At 42.8% G+C, this 16,110-nt stretch overlaps 1 protein-coding gene across 1 annotated transcript in view; it reads right to left on the bottom strand.

The window, feature by feature from the left end:
* PPEF2 (protein phosphatase with EF-hand domain 2) overlaps positions 1-14,151 on the bottom strand; it is a 29,815-nt gene extending 15,664 nt beyond the window's left edge. Inside the window, exons 1-9 of the mRNA XM_077751319.1 lie at positions 14,097-14,151; positions 8,984-9,111; positions 8,775-8,832; positions 7,432-7,607; positions 6,097-6,211; positions 3,862-3,908; positions 2,704-2,870; positions 2,197-2,233; positions 1,955-2,104 (exon numbers count right to left, since the gene is read on the bottom strand). Coding sequence (XP_077607445.1) covers positions 1,955-2,104; positions 2,197-2,233; positions 2,704-2,870; positions 3,862-3,908; positions 6,097-6,211; positions 7,432-7,607; positions 8,775-8,832; positions 8,984-9,111; positions 14,097-14,151 — 933 coding nt within the window. The remainder of the gene's footprint in view (positions 1-1,954; positions 2,105-2,196; positions 2,234-2,703; positions 2,871-3,861; positions 3,909-6,096; positions 6,212-7,431; positions 7,608-8,774; positions 8,833-8,983; positions 9,112-14,096) is intronic.
* Between the last annotated feature and the right edge of the window lie 1,959 nt (positions 14,152-16,110).

Raw genomic sequence — 16,110 nt, forward strand, 5'->3', positions numbered from 1 at the left:
GTACAAATCTTGTAAGGCACATGCACATGTATTTTCATTTCATCCTCACAACAGCTATGGTACGGTCATTTGTGTTCCTATTGTATAGATTCAGACACTGCGGTTACAGTAAGTTAAATAAAATTTTCAAGGTAATATAACTATAAATAGCAGAAACAGAATTTTTATCCACTTCTATCCTATCCAACCACCCACCATGCCTACTCGAGGAAAAAAGAACACACTTCCATCCTTCGGTATCTGTGTGGCAGAGACTACCGTTTCTCCACATCTCTTTTCCCCTTCTTTGTCATAGGAATGGAAACCCTAACTTTTGTACTAGGCATGTGGCCAACCAGACAGAAGACTGCATTTCTGGCCTCCCTTCCAGCAAGGAGCAGTCATGTAACTACTTTCTGAACAATGGGATGAGAGCAGAAGAGATGAATACACTTCTTCGCTGTGTCTTTAAAGGGCAGGGATATTCTTCCCCTCTCCCTCCCTCTATCCTGTTGCTTGGAACACATATGTGGTGGCAGGCTATCTTGACCTATACAGATGAGGGCTCGGGAAAGATACACTAAGGACAGCAGAGTAACAAGACATAAGAAGGCTTGGTTCTTGGATAACCTAGTAAAACACAGCTGCCATACCAGCCAAGTACGGCATGCTCCGATTTAAATCCAGGTCTGTCTGATTCCAAAGCCATGCTTTTTCACTTATGTCTCACATCACATAAACCTGTATGTTAATTAGAGTTGTCCAGAGCACTCTAGCTTGTACAGTAATTGCTCAGATGAATGTTGTCAGGATGTTGTAGTAGGGGTTCCTGTGTTTTGAAAGGGGCAGTTGACAGTATAGAAGCCATAAGACACCATGCACGTGTAAGAGTCTATGATTAAAAGGAAATAGAATCTTTGTTTTCTAAATTTTTACTTCCAAAGTGAAATTGAAAATAGACACGTTTTAACATTGGAGTGCAATGCATTCTGTCTCTCACTCCGTCCTCCTACTGGTTATTATAAATTCCTTTATGGCAGGCAGCCTCTCTGGTTCTCTTTGTATCTCTCCTCCCACTTCCTTTGCACATAATAAGCACTTTAAATGTAGTTGTTGAGTTTAATTCAAAATTGATTGTCATTTTTCTATCTGCCAATAGCATCCTCCCTGCATGAAGTAGGCACTCAATATATTTGTTGAGTTTAACTGAATTATTTGAGAGGTAGAGGCTCTTCAGGTACAGTGATTGGGGGGTATTTATTATAATTGTCTAGATCGGGGACAGCAAATAGATGGCTCTAGCTGCCACACACTTGTTCCTCGAGTTCAGATGTATATTCTTTTTTTTTTTTATGTTTATTTATTTATTTTGGGAGAGAGAGCACAAGCAGGAAATAGGCAGAGAGAGAGAGAGAGAGAGAGAGGGAGACAGAGGATACCAAGCAGCTCCACATTTTCAGCACAGAGCCTGACATGGGGCTCGAACTCATGAACCATGAGATCATGACCCGAGTGGAAATCAAGTCTGACATGCAACCAACTAAGCCACCCGAAACCCCCAGATGTGGATTTTTAATCTTTCTCCTTTTAATGGTTTAATGGCTTCTCTCTCTTTTTTGTAATCTTTTAATGTTTATTGATTTTTGAGAGAGAGAGAGCGTAAGCAGGGTATGGGCAGAGAGAGGGAAGGAGACACAGAATTCGAAGCAGGCTCCAGGCTCCAAGCTGTCAGCACAGAGCTTGATGCAGGGCTCGGACCCGCAAACTGTGAGATCATGACCTGAGCCAAAGTCAGACACTTAACCAACTGAGTCACTGAGGCGCCCCTAATGGCTTCTCTTAACAGCCCTTATTAGTCACCTGAAGTCAGCATGCAAAATGACATTTACGTTATGCAGTTGGTGACTGGGTTACATGATTATGAACTGGGTTAAATAATGGTGAACTATGCACTATTTCATTGCTTGGCCAGTACCTTGTGCCTGTCTAGTTTAGCTAAGAGCTCCAGGTCGGTCATGTCTGACACTCCGCCATGAAGAATCAGGACCTTCTCATCAACCAGAGTGGCCAGAGGAAGCCAACAGAAAACATCTTGCAGTATTTTTAGTATTTTCTTCCCATGTGTCTGAAAAATGATATTAAGAAGACAGTAATTTTCAAAGGATATACTTAACTTATTTGATCTAAGAGAAACTTTTGCTCTTAAAGGCAGCATACCTTATATTTATGCATCACTTCCTTGGTAAAGCCATATCTAGATTTAGAAGCAAAAATTGATATTAAATTTAATGATAACAGTTATGGTATAATTGAATTTTTATAAAAATTCAGATACTGTGTACATCTACTCAAATACATAGAAAAGAGACTGAGGAATACTTGCTAAATGTTTACAATTATAGCATTAACACTGGGTCAAGAAATTATGGGATATTTTAATGTTCTTCCTTTTGTTTATCTGTATTTCTTAGTTTTTCTGTAGTGAGTTTTATTATTTGTATGATAAAGAGTATGGATATGTGGAAAAAACTTGAATGGTTTTATTGGAAGTAGGATAATGTGTAGAAGTTTAAGAAATATTTTCAATGTTATATATTGTGTATTCCTTTATAAAATTGGAAAAGTACTTTTAAAAGGTATCTAACATACAGAAGTTCCTGCAAAATAATTTTTTACAATCACAACACGTAAACGTCAAGAACCCAAGCGCGTTAAGTTTGTTACCGTAAGTTCACCAAATGGTCCTCATGGTTTCCTCGGTTAAGATGGAACTCTTTGGGGTAAACCAACATGAAGGCAAAAAGAACCATCAGGATCTCTACTGAATCCTTGCCTCGGTCAACGAAGTCACCATTGAAGACGTAGGCTCTCTCAGGTGATGGGAGGCCATTCTTTCCCAAAAAGAAGACAAGTCCAGGAAGTGGCAACAAAGGAAGGGAATAGAAAATCAGGTCAAGCCAATGGGCATTTGACAGTTACATCAGATCGAATACCAATTCCGTGTTTTCTGGCTCTCCTCCAAATGTGAATTAATAAAAGATGGAAGTATTTTTTTTTATTGATCTTATATTTCCTTCTGGTGTGCTCATTAAAACAAGTGCTTTCTACAAAGCCAGAGGGTTGTCATGTGGTATGTGCAAAGGACACCAAACTTGTGATCCGAAGGCCACTTTTAAGTTCTGGCCACAATATCTTTAGTAATAATAAGAATAGCTGTCAGGTTCCTCAGGAGTAAAGGAGACAATAGATTGGAGAATGCTTTGGGAAGCACAGTATATATGTAAAGTAACATTACATTAATAGGACAGTCTTGTATTTTGTTACAAGTTCTACATTTTATAACTAAAATGGATAGGAAAATAGCTGTCAGTTGCTTTGATAATCAACAATTTTATTTGGAAAAAAGAAAATCACTAAGTAAGGATTCTTTCTCTTTACTAACCTCAGACTTTTAAAACAGTTTACAAAAATATACTAAAATATAATATGGTACTGGCTTTTATATCATTATATATTTGCTACTATGTGTTATTTTTTAATAATTTAAAGTAATACTTTGGGGTGGCTGGATGGCTCAGTCTGTTAAGCATCAAACTTTGGCTCAGGTCATGATCTCACGGTTCAGAAGTTTGAGCCCTACGTTGGGCTCTGTGCTGACAGCTCAGAGCCTGAAGCCTGCTTTGCATTTTGTGTCTCCTTCTCTCTCTGCCTCCCCCCCATTCACACTCTGTCTCTCTCTCTCAAAAATAATTAAACATAAAAGAAAATTGAAAAAATAAAAAATAACGTACTATTTTAAAGATCCAAGCAATATGTAGCACTTGTTTGTATACGAGTTCCAAAATAAGCCTCAGAGCAAGACAGTATCTTAAACATTCATACCTTATAAAATATAAATATTAAGTCATCCAACTGGCCATGTAAATCTCCTAACAAAGACAGAAAAAGAATATTAGTTTCTACTGGCCCTTACCACTATGTCTCATTTTACCATAAAAAGGAAAATACCCAGAAAAATTTGACAAAGTTATGGTTACTCATTTTTCCATATGTAAGATAGGGATAAATAGTAATTTTCCTCATTGCAAGGATAGCTAATATTGAAAGAAGAAAACACAATATCTTTTCTCTACATAATTATCATAAATAAACAGTAAACGAAGCAAAAGTAGGACAGAATAATGCAGGGATGCAAACTCAAGTGAGAACTGGAGAGATTTTGTCCCATCTGAAGTAGGAAGCTTCTGTTCGCTTATGGGCCAGCATTAGGAAATTTTTCAAGAGATATAGATGATACATACTAGGCATATATCCAAAGGATACAAAAATACTGATTCAAAGGGACACATGCATCCCAATGTTTATAGCAGTGTTATCAACAAGAGCCAAATTATGGAAAGAGCCCAAATGTCCACTGACTGATGAATAGATAAAGAAGATGTGGTATATATACACAATGAAATACTACTTGGCAATGAAAAAGAATGAAATCTTGCCATTTGCAACAATGTGGATGGAACTAGACTGTATTATACTAAGCGAAGTAAGTCAGTCAGAGAAAGACAGATACCATATGATTTCACTCATGTATAATTTGAGAAACACAACAGATGAATGGGGAAGGGAAGCAAAAATGAGATAAAAACAGAGAGGGAGGCAAATCACAAGAGACTCTTAAATACAGAGAACAAACTGAGGGTTGCTGGAGAGGGTGGGAAGGGATGGGCTAAATGGGTGATGAGCATTAAGAAGGGCACTTTTCAGGATGAGCACTGGGTATAATATCTAAGAGATAAATCACTGGGTTCTATTCCTGAAGCCAAGACTACACTGTATGTTAACCAACTTGAATTTTTAAAAAATATTATAATAAAAAAATAATTTTAAAAATTTAAGAGGCATCTTGGTGGCTCAGTCAGTTAAGCATCTGACTCTTGGTTTCAGCTCAGGTCATAATCTCAGGTTCCTGAGATCGAGTCCCATATTGGGCTCTGTGCTGATGGCTTGGGGCCTTCTTGGGATTCTCTCTCTCTCTCTCTCTCAAAATAAATAAATAAACCTTTAAAAGATAATTTAAAAAATAAAATAAACACAAATTTAAGATAATTTCACAGCAAACAAGACCTAGCTGCAGGTTGCACATGGCCCTCGAGGTGCCAGTTTACAATCCCCACTGTGAGACAGTCTGCACCCCCTAAGTTAAGATGTGGGACCTCAGTCTGTAACAGATATCTATTTTTTTAATTAAATGAAATCTATTTGTTTTGAGAGAGAGCAGGGAGGGGTGGGAGGTGGGGAATCCCAAGCACTTGACAGCACAGAGCCTGATGCAAGGCTCAAATTCACAAACCATGAGATCATGATGTGAGCTGAAATCAAAAGTTGGACGCTTAACCAATTGAGCCACCCAGGCGCCCCTGTAACTGACGTTTAAACTTTACTAAAAATATAAGGCTATGGAAGGAATCATTATGGGCACTATTTCTCTCTGAAAGAAGAATATATGTGGATGGAAGGAATAATTTGCTAGGCATTAGGGCCTGCTCAAGTAACAAGAAATAAACTGTTTTCTGTCAAGGGAGAATCTGGGTATTTGCAGGGATTGTGTCCTGAATGAGAGCATGAGTCTGGGGTCAAATCTGAATTGCTTGGGGAAATAAAGCAGAGTCTGGAAATACCATATGTTTGCACATATAGGAGGATTAGGAGGAACTTAACGGAGGGCTGCTGGGGAGAAGAAGGGGGGAAATGGTGGGGGAGGTGGAGGGAGGCAAACCATGAGAGACTCTTGAATGCTGAGAATAAACTGAGGACTGATGGGTGTGGGGTGGAAGGGGGGGAGATGGGCATGGAGGAGGGCACTTGTGGGGATGAGCACTGGGTGTTATATGGAAACCAACTTGACAATAAACTATTTGTAAAAAAAAAATTAAAGGAGAGTCTGGGCCCTCTTGCCCCATAATCCTCCACTGCACTGCCTCTACTTCAGTAATCGTGGAGAGAATAAGAAAGTGCTCAGCAAGAGTCCCTCTCCTGAGCCCCGCCCTTCCTCTTCCGCATCACAGGAGTTTTCCTGTTTGTGTCTAGCGTGGGAAGCCATTTCTGACGGGCTCTTACCGCACACTGTGACCTCCTCGCTGTAACAGGTGGAGACCCGGTTGATGTTTGGCAGTTGTATCAGGTGTTTTTTGGTTTCGTGCAAGAGATTCAAGACATAGCGAGCATGGAGCTGCTACTAGGAGGAAGAGGAAGGAGGGAACAAAACAGCACTGGTATTTGTGCCGCAAAATGGGACTCGCCTTTACTGCTTCATGACCCCAATCACCCGAGACCCCAAGAAGTGACCCTGGTAAACTGCCCCTGCGACCCTATGCATGGATCCTTTTTCACTCATCTTCTGCCCTTGTTTCTGCTTTTCAACACCCCCCAATATTGAACTAATTTCCTCTTTCCTTCCTTGCCTTCAGCTTCACTCCTCCTGCAGTGAATTAACTTCCTATGAAAAAGACGAAGGGCTGGAATCTGGCATAGAACCAAAATCTGACCCCTTCTCACCACCTCTGCCTCTACCACTAGGGTTTAAAGCCACCGTCAGGTTTTGCCTGGACTGCTGCAGGACCTTGACTGGTCTCCCTGCTTCAGACCTCGCTCCCTATGTTCTATTCAGAAAATAGAATGATTATTTTAAAAAGCAAGCCAGATTATATGATTCCTATGCCCAATGTCTCCCCATCTCTTTGAGAAGACTAAAAGTCCACCCACCCTTCTCTTTGCCTCTGTCCCCTAACACTCTCCCCGACCTCCTCCTCACCAGTCACAACGGCCTGCCTGAGGTCCCTGAGTCATGCAGGCAAGGTCCTGCCTCATGGCCATTCCATTTGTTCCCTCTGCCTGGAACAGTTTTCTGGAGGCATCCACATAGGGCGTTTCCTCACCACCTTCAACCTTTGCTCAGAAATCACCTTATCCATGGAACTTTCCAAGACCACTCTATAAATTGCCATCTCTCCTACCCAGAACTTAGTTTATTCTTTTACATAGTGCTTATCTTCTTCTAATATACTGTGGAATCTGCTTATTTGCTGTTATTTATTATCTACTGTCTGTCTCTCCTCTAGAATGTTAGCCCTGTGAGAGCAGGAATTGGAGTCTGTCTTGCTCATTGCTGTATCCCCAGCGCCCAGAACAGTGTCTGCACATAGCAGTGCTCAGTAATTATCTGTGGGATGAATGGACTAAGAAATATTACACAATGAGGAGAAGTTTTCAGTGCATAAAAACTGGCTTATTGACTATAAGGTCCTGGCAAAGGAAAGGATGCATGGAATCTCTCTAGTAGATCCATGATGCTAACACCCTAAATCCAGGGCTATTCCTTCTGTGTTGGGTCTGGTCTTCCTCCCCACATTCCACTGAGTTGGTGGTGACCCAGATTTCCCAGGGGGAGCTTACTTGTTTCAGTCTGAAAGCTTCCACCAGGGCCGTTGCGTGGTCAGGAAGGAGTGGGAAGGAGAGGCGTGGCCCCGTGTAATTGTCCGGGACTTGTATAGATTCATAGTCACTGAATTTCTCCATCTCAGAGTTCTGGGGGAATCTCTCATCGGTGAACATGCGGTCTAGGAAGTCTCCTGGTCAGGACAGAAAGGGCAGGACAGCTTATGTTCAGATGTGGAGTCCCTGGATCATACTTTTTTTTGAGTGGGNTCTGTCCTGTCAGTACAGAGCCTGACTCAGGGCTGAACTCACAAACTGTGAGATCAAGACCTGAGCTGAAACCGAGTCGGACGCTTAACAGACCGAGCTGCCCAGACACCCCAAACTGGACCATACTTAAAGTGGAGCTGGCCAGTCTGGTCTCAGTTCCACTAACAGAGAAGAGAAAGGAAAGGGAAAGTGACAGCAGACTAAGATAGGCAGGAGGAAAATGTTACATTTTTATGTCAACTCCATTTTACTTTTATCTTATTTTGTTTTACTTTGTAAGTAGGCTTCATGTTCAGTGCTAAGTCCAGAGCAGGGCTTGAACTCATGACCCTGAGATCAGGACTCGAGCTGAGATCAAGAGTCAGATGCTTAACCGACTGAGCCATCCAGGTGCCCCCAATTTTACTTTTATTTTAAAAGACAGATTTGTCATAGTTAGAAAGAACAGAAATTTAGCAGCTGAGGCTTGTAAGCAGAAGGAAAGGGGAAAACCTTGGTGGAACAAAAAAGCTCACAGGCATTTCTGGTGCTGTCAGTGAGTGTGCCAGAAGCCATCAGACATTTCAAGGCCCCTCAAGCAATGGTCAACTATCAGCCTCTGCACCTCTGGCCTGGGAGCTTTCTTCCTGGGTCCACAGAGGGCCCTACTTGACAGGACGGAAATGCTGCAGCCTTAACAACCCTTCCTGTCCATCCCTCCCTGCAGCCTTCAACTAATGAGCTTCAGGAGTTGTCATAGGAAGACTTTAGTTCTCTCTGCCTTCAGATGGGATCATTCCAAGGCAAGTGTTCTGCACTACTTCCCAGACACGTTTGGTTGCTGGCTTAGAGCCACCCCCACCCCTTTTTGAGCTGCCTTCTCCTCCCTGAATTCCTTCCCCAGGCCCTCCCCAGGCCCCAACTGTTTTCCTGTACTTAACGAATAAACTCCTTGCACTCGAATTCTTGTCTCCAGGTGTGATTCTGGGAGAACTGCGAGTCAGCCTCCTGGCTCATTCCCTGGCCGTCACCGGATCTCTGCCCCTATGTCTCCCCTACTCAGTCTGGTATCTACAACCCTGAGACCCTCCCATATGGCAGCTCATACGCACTCTCATGGTTGCTGCTGGGGGTGAAGTGATCCACAAGGTAGCTGAAGAAATCATGGAGCTGCAGAAGAATCGAAGACTTGGCTTTAGAGATGGGTGCAGAGAGAACCAGGAGGGGTCCGGGTCAGCCGCACACTCTGGGCACCTGGCCCTTGCCACCCATGCGCTGGAAGGCAGAGCCGGAGGAGATTCAGGCCCACACCCAGCCGCACCTTGACCTGGTCTTGCTGTCCGGCATACTCTATAGACTGGAAGATGCGCCAAGTGCACTGCCGCCTCATCTCCAGGCGAGCCGTGTAGCGCCGGTACCATCTCTGGATCAGGGCTGCCGCCTTGAAGGCTGTGACACAGATGGAGAAGCAAGCCTGTGAGTTGGGACTCCCTGGGCCAGGGCAGAGGTGAAGGGCACCCCTCCTATAGTAATTTGGGGACAAGATGGCGGGACAGCACTACCCACTGCTGCTGGTAGGATTTGCCTCACCGTTGGCTGGAGTGCTCTTGTTCCTACTCACCGCCCTCCCCCCCCACCTTCATTCTTACCTAGTGGTTATACTAATATGACTTCAGGCTTCCTGGAACTCCTACTTGCTGCTGAAAACTCTATGTGTGAGAGGAAACGCTGAATTGCCGGGATTGTCAAGAGATGTAAACTGGACAGGTTGCATGAGGCATACTTGACGGGTGGGATAATACAGGGATAGAGGGTGCAGAGGACATTTTGACATTCTAACAAAGGACTGGATATCAAAATACCTGGGGTCTAGGCCTGGAAATGCCCTGACCAGCTATGTGGCCTCAGGTGAATTACCTTCCTGGGCCTCAATGTCCTCATCTGAGAAGGGGATGGACTCTACATGACTGGGGAAAACAAACAATAGGCAAACACAAATTGCTACATATAATGTCAGGTGGCAGTAAGTGCTTGCTGGGTTCTGTGCTTGCTATCCCCATACTTGTGACAGCCCTGCGGGCTTTAAGTGTCCCCCATCACCCGCTATCAAATCTGCAGGCTGTCTTTGGCCTTCTCTTTTTGGCAGGACCCGTGTTAGGTGACCGTGTTCCACAAGGTGGCATGAGTAGATTTACTTCCTCCTAAGAGCTATAGGACCCGCAGTCAAGTCCTGATGCCAGAGATGAGAACAGCTGTTCACATAAATAACTAGATACTTCTTAAGCTCCTGGGCCTGAATGTGTCACTGGTGATGAATGGAGCATGTGGATAAAGCAGGATTAAAAAGGAAACCCTGAAGGTTAATTCAGGTCAACCTCGTGAACAGTAGACAGATTGATTTAATATATTTAGCTTGCATTAGAGAGCTAATAGAATTCCGGCTGATTTCCTTATGAGGAAAGTTGATGATAGAGTGAGAAAAGAGAACCAGGGAGGAACTTAAGCAAAGCTGAATTTGATTTCCTATGATAAAAAATGTCAAACTGTAGCTGTTTCTCAAAGGCACTTACCAAATGCTAAGTGATGAGGCTAAAGCTCTACTGATTCAATTCTGTAAATCCACGTTCAGAACCATGAATGAAATGTCCAGAGCAAGAGCTGCAGACCCTCCAGGAACTACTGGGAAGCACAGATCCATGGCCCTTGCTTGCCCTAGACTTACAGCATTAGAATTTCTATAGGGATCTTCAGGCTTAACAAGCTCCATACGTGATTCTTACATTCAGTGAAGTGTAAGCAATACTGAGAGGTATCATGGCCACCAAGGTTCTGTGCAGCTGTTGTTTGCTCACACCTTGCTTCAACATTTAAAGGCAAAGGCTGCCAGCTAGACATACTTGTATCCTCAGTCTTGCTTGACTCCTCAGGGAAGGGAGGACACGCAGTGCCTCTTCCTCACTCCTTTTCTCTCTCAGTCCTGTAGGGATCTGGGTTGCCTTTAACAGAGATGGCATCTGAGAGGTGCAGGATAGTCTAAGACCCTCTACCCCTCTCCTTTCCAACAGCACAATACAGCATGCTTGGGCTCCCCATGTTCCAGCTTTGTGTAGACTAGATCTGAGGGTACAAGTTACAAATACACCTGCCTGTAAAAACCCCCTATTAAGAACAAGGCAACTACATGGAGAGAGAAAGGTCAAAGGGCACCAAGGCACCAGATAGTGAATCAAGAGCTGTCTTAGAAGTAGAACCTCCTTGGGGCGCCTGGGTGGCTCAGTTGGCTAAGCGTCCAACTTTGGCTCAGGTCAGATCTCATGGTTCTAGGGTTCGAGCCCCGCATCGGGCTCTGTGCTGACGTCTCGGAGCCTGGAGCCTGTTTCGGATTCTGTGTCTTCCTCTCTCTCTGCCCCTCCCCCACTCATGCTCTGTCTCTCTCTGTCTCAAAAATAAATAAACTATAAAAAAAATTTTATAGAAAAAAAAAGAAGTAGAACCTCCTTGGGGCACCTGGGAAGCTGAGTCGTTTAAGCATCTGGCTCTCGATCTCAGCTCAGATCATGATCCTGTGGTTTGTGAGGTAGAGCCCTGCATCAGGCTCTACATTAAAAGTGTGGAGCCTGCTTGGGATCCTCTCTCTTTCTCTGCCCCTCCCCTGCTCTCTCTCTCTCCATCTCTCTCCCAAAATAAATAAATTGAAAAAAAAACAAAAAACAAAAAACAAAAAGAAAGAAATAGAACCTCCAGGGGTGCCTGGCTGGCTCAGTCAGTACAGCATGCAACTCTTGATTTTGGGTTGTGGTTCAAGCCCCACACTGGGTGCAGAGACTACTTTAAAAATAAAATTTTGAAAAATTTTTAAAAAGAAGTCGAGCCTCCATCTCCAGCCACCCAGAGAATCATGGGAAAATCACCCAGCTGGACACTTTGCAAATTCCTGACCCACAAAATTATGAGCAGATAAAACGGTTGTTTCCAGCCACTAAGTTCTGGGATCATTTGTTATGCAGCAGTAGATAATTGGGACAGGAATTGTATAAATGCTTTAAAAAGTTATAAAACAAATTTAAAACAAAATGAAAAATAAATCAGCCTCCAAAGATTAAATGCAAAACCTAAACAAGTGAATCTAACCTTATATAAGTTAGAAACACAGAAAGGAGTTATTTCAAATGACTTGAGAATTCAGTAATTTGTACATCCTCGTGGATATATCCAAAGGACAAAATGAACTACAAAGAAATCTTAAGGAATTTTCAGGGGCACCTGGGTGGCTCAGTAAGTTGAGCATCTGACTTTGGCTCAGCTCATGATCTCACAGTTCACGAGTTCCAGCCCCTATTGGGCTTGCCGCTGTCAGCACAGAGTGGAGGATCCTCTGTCCCCCTCCTTTCTGCCCCACCCTGGCTCACACTCTCTCTCTCTCAAAAATAAACATTAAAAAAAAAAGAATTTTTAGTAATCACATTGTTTATAATAATATTGTTATTATCCTTAAACTATTATTTGTATATTATAGGATAGAGTAAATAATACTATTTTAATGTTAGAGAGAAAAGATTTTTTAAAAATTTAATGTTTATTTTTGAGGAGGGATTGGGGGGGACAGAGAGGCACAGAATCTGAAGCAGGCTCCAGGCTCTGGATGCTCAGCACAGAGCCCAATGTGGGGCTTGAACTCACAAACTGCAAGATCATGACCTGAGCTGAAGTCAGATGCTTAACCGACTGAGCTACCCGGGAGCCCCATGGAAAAAAGATTTTTGATAAAGAGACAGATATACAACATCAAGGTTGTTAAGTAAAAATATGGTGTTCCTAAATATAAATTAGTCATGCTGGGTTTTTTTTCTCTAAATAATACATATTTCTGAAAAGTTATAGAAAGATCTAGGCCAACCTGGAAGCATGGGGACACCCCACACCCTAAATAAGGAGTTACTCCAGGGCCAAAAATGTGCAAGATGAGCCTGGGCCATATTGCCAAACTAGAAAGCAAGGAAGCCACGAGCTTACAAACATGGTTCAGCCCATATAAATAAGTGTCATCATGATTTCCTTTGCTTTCCTTTGGCTACATCTTTGGCTGCCTCTCTTCAGTTTATCCTCTTCTACCTGGTGCTTAAGCCCTGGAGTCCTTCGTGGCTCTGTCCTAGGCCCTGGTCCCTGATCCATCTTTTTTTTTTATGTTTTATTTATTTTTGAGATAGAGACAGCGTGAGCAGGGGAAGGTCAGAGAGAGAGGGAGACACAGAATCTGAAACAGGCTCCAGGCTCTGAGCTGGCTGTCAGCACAGAGCCCGATGCGGGGCTTGAACCCACGAACCGTGAGATCATGACCTGAGCCGAAGTCGGACGCTTAACCGACTGAGCCACCCGGGTGCCCCCCTGATCCATCTTTACTCGCACTCTAGGCTACTTCAGAAGCCCTCATGGCCTCAACCACCAAATAACAGTCTGATGCCTTCTAATGTTTATCTTTCCAGCTCAACCTCACCTCTGAAATCCAGATGTGAATACGCAACTGCCTACTCAGTCCTTCTACCTGCATATCTCACAGCCACCTCAACCCCAGCATGTATAAACTCACCATCTTCCCTCTAGTCAAAGTTGGTTCTTCACTATCTTTACGTCAGTAATTGGCATTATTGCCTGCCCAGTTTTGCTGGCCAGAAAACTGGAAGTCATTCTTGATCCACCTTTCTCCCTCACTGTCCCCATCCACATATTTGGATCCTGTCAATTCCACCTTCTGAATATTACTAGAATTCACCTTCTTCTCTCCATCTCTGCCGCCAACAACTCTGGATCAAGGCATCATCATTTCTTACTTCGATGACTTCAGTAGCTTCTAGACTGTTCCTGCTTCTACTTTTACTCCCTCCTTCCTTCTTCACAGAAGCCAGAGGTCTTTTGATATATAAATCTTACTATAAACTCCCTATTTTGAATTTGTCAATAGCTCTTCATGTCCTTAAGAAAATATTTAAAATCCTAGAGGCACTGAGTGATTGGGGCTTTGCCTACCTCGGCAGCCTCATGTTATGCCATTCTCCATCTTGTTCACTTCAGACAATTCAGTTCCTCAAACATGTCTCACTTCTTTCTACCTCATGATCTTTGTACATACTGAATCCTCTACCTGAAATGCTCTTTCATCTGCTTTTTGCCGAACTTTATTTCATTCGCTTGTACATGTATAATTTGAGATAAACCCTTGTGGACAACACTGATTCCTTCAGGTCAAATATAGTTTGCCAAATCCTAAGATATTCAGCTGACATTCTCGTATCTCATCACAAGGAGGAGAAGCTGATTTTCAAGAGTTGCCTAAGGACAAATATAATGGTTTCCTTATTCTATTCTGAGAAACCCCTCCCCATTCAATGTAGGTTTTGGGATATCCATAGCTAGTTTGAGAGGTGGGAAACACATACCTTTCTCTGCATTCTGGAAAGCAAAATGATGCTGGGTTGAGGTACCACTTCCCATAGTGTATGTACAAGATTTCTGCAGGACACAGACAGCAGGTCTGAGGGAGAGTCAATCGTTTGCTGACAAAAGGAAGAGGGAATCTGAAATAAGGGAATTCAGGTAGAGTATTAGTTCCAGTAGACCGAGTTATCTATGGACCTCGTCTCCTACATCATAAAAAATGTGAGACTATCATACGAGAGCACCCTCCATACCTCTGCAATATCAATGCATGAGATGTCCCCCCCCCTTAAAATTCCCTCCATGTGTCATGTCACATCTCTCCCATGTTTCCAGACTTTCTACTAGCTTTCCCTTTTCAATTTAGAAATGTACTGAAGTCTCTTCTCTTACAATCTCAAAGCACTTCACCACCACAACCACCACCATCCTCCCCCTCCTCCTCCTCAACATTTTCCTTTGACTCCTACATCTTTCTAGCTATAAGCCAGCCTCTCTTTTCTTCTCATTCAGATTTCTCTTGAGTAGACATATATTTTCTACTTAATTCCTCTTAAAACCACTTTTTACATCCTCTCTATTAATCAAAATCGTTTATGCTGTTGTCTCTAATGCCTTTGTCTTTTTACTCCTTACCTTGCCCGAATAGCAAAGCCATGTGTCTCCATAAATCCCACCTTGATAAAAATTCTACTCCTTGAGTTTCCATGATGCCAGTAGAATTTCCATGAAATTCTACTCCCTCGCGTTTGCTCCTATCCTCTGACTATTCTCCATCCTTCTTGAGCTGACTTTCCACTGTCAATCCTTTAAATGTCAACTTTTATTTGCATTATAGTCCCAAACATGAGGTCTCCTCACTCAGAACATACTTCCTGGATGATTGAATGGATAGTCACACATTCAACTATGACTTCCCACTTCTCAAACCTATATCTCCATCCTGGATCATCCATATAAGTCAGCCCCATATGCTTCCTGCTAAATTTTCACTGGGGTGCCTCAGACTCCATGTACCACAAACAGAACTCATCTCCCCACAAGTCTACTCCTCAAGCCTCATCTCTCTTTTCTACTTTCCTCTAAGTCTGCTCTTTGACCACCATGACCTATGTGTTTTTGTTCTCACCTAGAATGTTCTTCCTATCCCATCCCTCTTGGCTAACTTGGCTACCTTTACTCATTCCTTAAGCTCACTTTGGGCATCACCTTAGGGAAGCCAGTTTGACAGGCCCCTCTTGTGAGTTCTTGAATAACCTATTCACATCTCCATTACTACAATAAGATATTATACTTTCCTATTTTGTGTCTCTCTACCATTAAATTACCAGTTTCTGAAGGGCAAAGACTATGTGTGAGCAAATTCATCATTGTATCTCTAGAAATTAGCATGGGCTTGGCATGTGGCAGAGATTCAATAAATATTAATTGAATAAACTTTTTACTTATTTTCCCTCCCTCCCTCCCTTCCTTCCTTCCTTCTCTTCTTCCTTCCTCCCTTCCTCCCTTCCTCTCTTTCTTTTCTTTCTTTCTTTCTTTCTTTCTTTCTTGCCACACTCATTTTTACCCAATAAAGATCAATCTTTTCCTAGCTCTTCTTCAGGAAGCAATGTGGGATGTACTGACTTAATGTTGAGAGTGGATTCCACTTTTTTTTTTAACTGTTTATTTCTTTCTGAGAGAGAGAGAGAGAGAATGAGTTGGGGAGGGGCAGAGAGAGAGGGACACAGAGAATCCCAAACAGGCTCTGCACTACCAGCTCAGAGCCCGACACGGGGCTCAAACTCATGAACCACAAGATCATGACCTGAGCCAAAGTCAGATGTTTAACTGACTGAGCCACCCAGGTGCCTGTGGATTCCATTTCTAGATTTCTTCCCCTAACCTCACATCTACTCAACTCTACTTCCTCTATTTTTAAAGTTATCATCTTGAGGATTGTCAAATAGTTATCTTTTCCCTTCCAAGTCAAAGAAAAGTCTCACCTTCCTTATGTTGGTTAGCCTATTTTAACTA

The sequence above is a fragment of the Crocuta crocuta genome, unplaced genomic scaffold (genome assembly GCF_008692635.1).
Source record: "Crocuta crocuta isolate KB4526 unplaced genomic scaffold, BGI_CrCroc_1.0 scaffold1, whole genome shotgun sequence".
Classification (NCBI taxonomy): domain Eukaryota; kingdom Metazoa; phylum Chordata; class Mammalia; order Carnivora; family Hyaenidae; genus Crocuta; species Crocuta crocuta.